This window comes from Sinocyclocheilus anshuiensis, unplaced genomic scaffold (assembly GCF_001515605.1).
Source record: "Sinocyclocheilus anshuiensis isolate Anshui unplaced genomic scaffold, SAMN03320099.WGS_v1.1 scaffold718, whole genome shotgun sequence".
NCBI classification, from domain to species: Eukaryota; Metazoa; Chordata; class Actinopteri; order Cypriniformes; family Cyprinidae; genus Sinocyclocheilus; species Sinocyclocheilus anshuiensis.
In genome coordinates, this window is record NW_015546102.1 from 2,042,386 (window position 1) to 2,050,842 (window position 8,457).

Sequence of the window (8,457 nt, forward strand, 5' to 3'; positions counted from 1 at the left end):
GATAGAGCTAGGGACAGAGAGCTGGGTTAGTTTGGTCTGGAGGAGTGTTGGGATGATGGTGTTGAAAGCGGAGCTAAAGTCCACAAACAGGATCCTCACATAAGTCCATGTTTTGTCCAGATGTTGCAGGATGAAGCGCAGTCCCATGTTGACTGCATCATCCACGTACCTGTTTGCTCGTTAAGCAAACTGCAGGAGGTCAAGTAAGCGTCCAGTAATGTCCTTCAGATAAGCCAACACCAACCTCTCAAATGACTTCGTAAAAGCATGTCCCGCCGCCACGCGATTTCCCCGTTGATTCTGTTGTAGCGCGCTGTCCGGAATGGAGTCATTCAGCCAGGTTTCCGTGAAACACAGAGCAGCAGAGTGTGAAAAATCCTTATTTGTCCGGGAGAGCAGAAGAAGTTTGTCTGTTTTATTGGGTAGAGAGCGGAGATTCGCCAGATGGTTGCTAGGCAGCGCCGTTCTGAATCCGCACTTCCTGAGCTTCACGAGCACGCCGGCTCGCTTCCCCTGTCTGCTCCGCCAACTACAACGTTCAGCAAAACGTCCGAAAAAACGAAATCCGGTAGAAGATTGTGTGGTGTGTTCTGCCGAATGTTCAGCAACTCATCCCTGATAAAACTGATCGTGTTTGAGAAACAAAAAACAGGAAAAACTAACAAAAACAGTACAAACACTGGAGAGCCAAACACTGATAACAAAAACACACTGGAGAGCCAAACACTGAGGCTGCCGTCTGCGGTGCCATCACATTATATTATATTATATATAAAATATAAAGGTTAGAGATTGATTTGCATTTCAGTGAGTGAAATAAGTATTTGATCCCCTACCAACCAGCAAGAATTCTGGCCATGTGGAACACGGATTAGTCCTGTCACTTTAAGGAAAGGAAAAAGAAAGGACGTGATGTGTGGCCAAGTATGGTGTCCCATACTTGGAATTTGTGCTCTGCATTTAACCCATCCAAGTGCACACACACACACAGCAGTGAACAAACACACCCGGAGCAGTGGGCAGCCAATGCTGTGCCGCCCGGGGAGCACTACAGAACGGGCTACAAGACCATCAGCAAGAAGCTTGGTGAGATTGGTGCGATTATTCGGAAATGAAAGAAATACAAAATAAACATCAATCAGCCTCAGTCTGGAGCTCCGTGCAAGATCTCGCCTCATGGGGTAAGGATGATCATGAGAAAGGTGAGGGATCAGCCCAGAACTACATGGGAGGAGCTTGTTAATGATCTTAAGGCAGTTGGGACTACAGTCACCAAGCAAACCATTGGTAACACACTACGCCGCAATGGACTGAAATCCTGTAGCGCCCGCAAGGTAGAGACATGTGCGGGACGGATTTTTCAGTCCCGCTCCCGCAAGATTCTGTCCCACGCCCGCCCGCTCCCACAGAAAAATATCTTATCTGGGCTTGCTCACGCCCGCGACATTCATGTTTTGTCCCGCTCCTGCCCGCAAAATAAATTTACATCAAATGGTTCTGTATCATCTCCTTAGATCCACAACATCCCAGTATAAATGCTCCCGATAAAATATTTGTTATTTAGGCTAAGCATCAACATTCACAAACCACTGTTATTTTTAACAGAAAAGCAAGCATTGGCTGCTGCGTGCATGGTTTGGCATGGCAGAATGCGACCAGCGCTTCCTTTATTATCACTAAAAGCTGACATCTCAGTTCATCGCGATCTTATAAAGCTCTGTTATAACAAAATGAACATATGCACAATTAATCTTTCACAATGTATACACTTCGTGTGTTAAAATGAGAGGATTCGTGAGCACGTAATTTCAGCACTGTGGTGAGTAGATTCTAACTTAATAACCAGTTGATTGGCTACATTGCGCAACCCTTTAATCACGTGTTATAAATAGAAACTCTGCCTAGCTTGCGCGCGATAATAATTTTATTGTTATTAGTTGTTCTTTTTGCTTTTGTGCAACACATAAATAACAATTTATATGTTTTAGACATTTTATGTTTAGATCATTTCTATTTTGCGGGAGTCCCGCGAATCATTTTATTCTCCCGCATCCCGCACACACACGAGTCTCTTCTGGCCTCGCCCATCAAGAGTTGTTCCGCGCCGCACCCTGTTGCGTTGGGTCCCGAGGGTGCAGGTCTCTACCGCAAGGTCCCACTACTCAAGAAGGCACATATACATGCCCGTTTAAAGTTTGCCAATGAACATCTTAATGATTCAGAGAAGGCTTGGGGAGAAAGTGCTGTGGTCAGATGAGACCAAAATTGAGCTCTTTGACATTAACTGTGTGTGTGTGTGTGTCACATGTGAACAAAAACTTGATTTGTTGTCTATAACACGTGTGAACATATAACACATTTGAAAAAACTTCAGCAAGGAACATAATTTAACACTCATATATGCAATATTGCTATAATAAATATTAAACATAAATCATTATAAATCTAGTTTTGATCTCTATTAGGCCATCCACATTTGTATTTAGCATAAATGTAGGCAACTGTAAGGAAATGTATTTTCTTGCCCCGGAAATACATTTAGAAATGTACAGTATTTTGGTATATAAGGGGTTGAAACTAAATACGTTTTCTATTTCAAAATTATATTTCATTGAGCTTCACTGTTTGCAACATGTCATATATATCATATGTGTATATATTTATTAACCAAAATAAGTAAATATAAAGTATGTTTTCTGCCATCTCACCAACTCTTACAATTAAAATATTTTGTACCTTTAAAACTCAAAGTGTTCTCGTTTTGCTGCGTTTTCCTAGAGCTGCAGGTTTTTTTTGTTATGTATTAAATCAACAGAAATTCCACCAACTTGCATTGCATCACAAAACTATTTAAAATGGGACAAACACTGACGGTCAGACAGAAATGATCAACGATCTTGTTAAAAGTAAAAATACATGTTCTTACAGTATGTCCAAATGTTGCCATCTGACATCTTTTAAAACGGGCTGCTTGGCTGGCTTTTTTCACTAATTGGTCTTTTTTTACTTGAAGAGGATGTTCTGAACAGTTTGTTTTCATAAGTACATAATACATATTTGACTCAAAAGACTGGAGAAACATGCTGAAAAACACAATGACTACAGATAAGCTAAAGGTCTATACTGATATGTATGATATGTATGAAATATGATCATATTACCCCAATTTTACAGTCTCTGCACTGGCTACCTATTAAATTCCGTATCAGTTACAAAATATTATTACTTGCCTATAAGGCCCTTAATGGTGTAGATAGACCAAACACTGAAACTGGCCGACACACATTTCTACAGTAATTTGAAAACAAACAACTTGCTTGTGTCTTTCCAGGTCATTGACACCCTATCAAAACTCTCTCATATGCCTTTTGCACAACAGAAAGGAATCAGGTGAGTTTGCATTTACAATGCAAGAAAATAATCAGTTGTACACATTAAAAATCATCTTATTCTCTCAGCTAAAACAAAGAATTCTGTACCTATTTCACAGGTCATTTCCCACAGAGGAAAGCACTGAAAATGAAGACATATATATCCACTTGGCAGATCTGATTGAGTAAGTATGAAGCTCTCTTAACCTAATTGGGCAGTTGTTTTGATCGGAAGCAATGAGATATTAGTTTTTGACTGACACTCATTAGCACTTGTGGTTTTAGTCACCCACGTATATATAATATATTCATGTTTTGTTTCGGAAGAACAATTCATATTTTCAGCATTATATGAGATCTATAACCTACTTAGGCGTTGTGTGGGAGGAATGTGAATGGATGATGTGGTAAGTGTCAAAACAGGAAGTTACACTGGAATTTTCTGTAGAAATAGACCCATACATACAGCAGTGCACTGATCTATTACATTTAAAAACCAGTAGCTGCAAAGTCTGAGAGTTTTGACCAGAACTGTTGTGCAATCATATTGTGTTCATATTTTTATAGCAATTTTGAAGTCCTAATCTGAATGTGTTTGTGTGAACAGTGAGGAGCTGGAGGAAGATATTTATGACCCTGTGTATGGAGATGTGGAGGGAGGAGAGGTGTATGAGGATCTGATGAGGACAGAGGCTGCTGCGTCTCAAGCGGTACTCAAATGACTCAATACCACACACACACACTCTCCAAATGCATCAAAGTGTTGATTTCCTTTTTATAACACCTACTCCTTCTCCTACCCGAATATGGTCGCTTTTTCGTAAGTATCTCTATGAGTAAATTCACTGTAAACACGAAAAGCACCAGAAAAAAATGGTTGCACAGTTGCATTGTGACCCTTTAAAACTTTATTAGGTTGTGTTTTTGAAGCTGTTTTTTGGATGGCTGGCTGTAGTCTGAATAAGTGAGTTGTGTTGACAGAAACAGGCCGAGGTGGATATCAGAAGCTGCTGTCTTCTAGAGATCAAACAGACAGAAGCCAAATACACTGAGACCCTGGAGACCATTGAGAAGGTGAGATTCACATTCGCAGGATGGAGAGTTTTATCATAACGTGCTTCACATAGTGATGGACAGCTGCTCCGCTGTTGCCACACAACGTAGGATATAACTTTCCTACATGGAGCTAAAAAAAACTTTTATTTCTGTCGTATCAGTACTTTATGATTCCACTGATAAAATTCATCTCAGCAACAGAAATTGACAAGATTTTCATCAATATACCAGTGAGTAAAGCTGACCACAATGTTTCTACATTTTTTTGTTTTAAAATTTGTCTGAAGTTTTCAACAAATTTAAATTATGTTTATATGTATATTTGTGCTTCACAGGACTTGGTTAAAGTTCATAAAAACCTATTGGCTGAGATTCAAGACTCCGTTCAAAATAAAAATGCAGAAAACCTCCACCAAATCTTCATTATTTACAAAGACAGGTACTACTGTATATATGTTATTTTCCAGTAAAAACATCTAAACATTCCTAAAACAAGATACAAGTAATAAATAAAGAATAACAAGTAAATAGTAAATAAAAGAATAACAAGTAAAAAAAGTTACTTGAGAAGCAAAACTGTGTAAGACTTGTTATAATTTTTTATTTATAAGTAAAAGAAATATAGATTATATACTATATAACAGGGGTGGCAAACGTCGGTTCTGGAGAGCCGCAGCCCTGCAGAGTTTTGGTTTAACCCTAATCAAACACACCTGAACAAGCTAATCAAGGTCTGAAGGGTTACTAGGAAGCTACAGGCAGGTGAGTTTTTATTAGGGTTGGAGCTGAACTCTGCAGGGCTGTGGCTCTCCAGGACCAGAGTTCGCCACCCCTGCTATATACAACTATGTTATATATATCATACTATTGTCAGACTCTGTTCCATGTTTTGTGTGTGTCCTGCTCCCCATGTGCCTTCCCATGCCCTTATTTGGTTAGTTTCCTGTTCCTCCCCTGATTACTTGATGTTTCATTGCTCCCAGGTGTGTCTCGTCATCCCCTCCTCCTGTGTGTATTAGAGTGACCATCAGCTTCTTGGTCACCAGTCTAGACAAGGCCCTTCTTCATCAATTGCTCAGTTTGGCTCAGTTAGGAAGAGTTCTAGTTGTTTCAAACATCTTCCGTTATGGATAATGAAGGTTACATGATTCTGTGAACCTTCAATTAAGCAGATTTTTTCTGAACTCTTCCCCAGATGTGTGGCTTGACGCAAACCTGTTTCTGAGCTCTACAGGCAGGGTTGTTTAAATTTCAACTGTCCCAGATAAGGGTATGCATACTTAATACTTATGGAATCATTTTAGTTTTTTATTTTTAATATATTTGCAAAGATGTTAAAAACCTGTTTTTTTGCTTTGCCATTATGGTGTATGGAGTGTAGAATGATGCGGGGAAAAAAGTAAAGCAATTTAACATAAGGCAGCAACATAACAAAACATGAAAAAAATGAAGGGGTATGAATACATATATATACTGTACACACACACACACACACACACACACACACACACATTTGCATCCAATTACATTTATTTTTCCTATTTATTTTTTATTTATTCTTATTACATATATTTTTCTTATTTATTTATTTATTTAGTAAATTTTATGTGAAATGTTCAGTGTTCAAAAAAAGCAATTATATTGAGGAAAAATGAATTAAACATGTGGGGGGTGACAGATGTCGAAATTTGTTTAGAATCAAATGTTTTGGAAATCTGCAGAGCTTTCATTGAATTTCTGCGGGCCTAGTTAATATTTAATATTTCTAGAATGATATTACTAAGCACTGCTGATGCGTGTGTGTGTTTTTTTGCTAACATTTACCCTGTCTGCTTTAGGCTTCTGCTTTATGGAAAATACTGCACACACACACACACACACACACACACACACACACATTTGCATCCAATTACATTTATTTTTCCTATTTATTTTTTATTTATTCTTATTACATATATTTTTCTTATTTATTTATTTATTTAGTAAATTTTATGTGAAATGTTCAGTGTTCAAAAAAAGCAATTATATTGAGGAAAAATGAATTAAACATGTGGGGGGTGACAGATGTCGAAATTTGTTTAGAATCAAATGTTTTGGAAATCTGCAGAGCTTTCATTGAATTTCTGCGGGCCTAGTTAATATTTAATATTTCTAGAATGATATTACTAAGCACTGCTGATGCGTGTGTGTGTTTTTTTGCTAACATTTACCCTGTCTGCTTTAGGCTTCTGCTTTATGGAAAATACTGCAGCCATGTAGAATCAGCCATTTCTCTGTTAGACTTCATCTGTAAGGAAAAAGAAGGCGTTCGACTGAAACTAGAGGTTCAAAACACAGTTTGATTTTCTGTCATAATTACAATATTCATTCTCATTCTATAATCATGACCCAGAAAAGATAATTTTGTTTAGAATGTGCTTTTCCCATAACCAAATCACTAAACAATCATTTTCTTTTCAAGGTTTTGTAGAGCCTTCTGTTTTCCAGATTCAGTTTATTTTGTGTTGCAGGAATGTTCGAAGAGAGCCAACAATGGGAAATTCACTTTGAGAGACTTGCTTGTGGTTCCCATGCAGCGAGTGCTAAAATACCCACTACTGCTTCAGGTACAGTAACATACACGCTATTAGCATTATATATATATTGTCCTCTTTTAACACTTTGAATTAACACTAGAGCAATGCATATCACAATTTTTGATGAGCTTTTCTGTATACAGTACTGTCAGAATGGCCTTGTTTGATTGTCCTACTGATATTTACCACATGGGGGAGATGTCTGGCTAGTTTTCTCTTATTTTATGACCACAACACTACGTGAACTTACAGAATTTCTCACTGCTGTAGGAAAGTTTTACTCTCCTGTTTTCAGATGAAGTACAGCTTGTTCAAATCAATACAAGAGGTCATTATATTAAAGTCAACGTGAAACTGTAGTCACAACCCGTTTTACATCCATAATTTCTGAGCATTACATGGATATCCAAATAAATGTAAGAGAGACTTGATTTTATCCATTGGGAACTTTTTTGCAATGTTTTGCAAACTGACAGACGATGAGTGACTTACTTTATGATGTATAAATGCTGTTAAATAGTGAAATTATGAAATCTGGCAGGATAGGGTTGATTCTGAAGTCATCTGATCAACTTTGAAGTCAGTCTCTCAAACCCTCTAGCAGCACCAGCAGCAGCATACATTTTAACCGTATTGAACAGAATGGTCTAGAATAAAATATTTTTTTCCTCTCTTTCCTTGGGATTTAGCCAGATCAATGTACCTGGTGGATTTCATTTCCATCCAACTAGATTTAGAACTGAAAGTGAGTCTGTATCTTGGTGTATGGACATATTTTAAAGGGAAAGTTCACCCAAAATTTTAAATAATTTATACACCTTTATGTATAATTTTTTATTATTATTTCTCCATGTAATGAAATTCACTGAGGCCCAATGGTGTTTAGACCTTTCTGACTTTCAAAATATATTGTTTTGTGTTACAAAAATTATTTGTAAAGTTTAGTAGGTTATATCTGCTGATAACCTTTGAAATACTTTTCCTAAAATGACCACCAGAGGTGCTATGACCAAACAAATCTACTCAACCATACTATGCCAGAAAACAAATACAAAAGCAAAATAAATGTTCTAAGTTGAACATTTCAAAGAATTGTGCAACACAAACTAATTTAATATGTATATATGAGACTGCTTAACTTGATCACTAACCATATAAAAATATTACCAATAGTTAGCAATCTTATATGAGATTATATGAGATATATGTCTTTCTAGATGATTTTACTGTTAATTTGCAATAAATACCATGTTTCCTAATAAGCCAAGTGACATTTATTAAGTTAAATGTGGAGACGGCATATCTATATGTAAATAATATAATCATCACAGTTACTACACTAGTCCATGATAAAGTTTTGTACGCGAGAGGTCCTTCACCACAGGACAGAGATGGCATGAGAACAGAAGTGAGTGGACAAGTGTTAGAGACGTGTGTTGCCACACACCTGCCAG

General features: G+C 37.4%; 1 protein-coding gene across 1 annotated transcript in view; it reads left to right on the plus strand.

The window, feature by feature from the left end:
- Window positions 1-8,457, plus strand: part of LOC107700567 (guanine nucleotide exchange factor VAV3-like) — a 71,643-nt gene that overhangs the window by 17,564 nt on the left and 45,622 nt on the right. Inside the window, exons 3-10 of the mRNA XM_016502286.1 lie at window positions 3,332-3,390; window positions 3,491-3,556; window positions 3,979-4,081; window positions 4,353-4,445; window positions 4,589-4,657; window positions 4,763-4,866; window positions 6,652-6,751; window positions 6,938-7,033. Coding sequence (XP_016357772.1) covers window positions 3,332-3,390; window positions 3,491-3,556; window positions 3,979-4,081; window positions 4,353-4,445; window positions 4,589-4,657; window positions 4,763-4,866; window positions 6,652-6,751; window positions 6,938-7,033 — 690 coding nt within the window. The remainder of the gene's footprint in view (window positions 1-3,331; window positions 3,391-3,490; window positions 3,557-3,978; window positions 4,082-4,352; window positions 4,446-4,588; window positions 4,658-4,762; window positions 4,867-6,651; window positions 6,752-6,937; window positions 7,034-8,457) is intronic.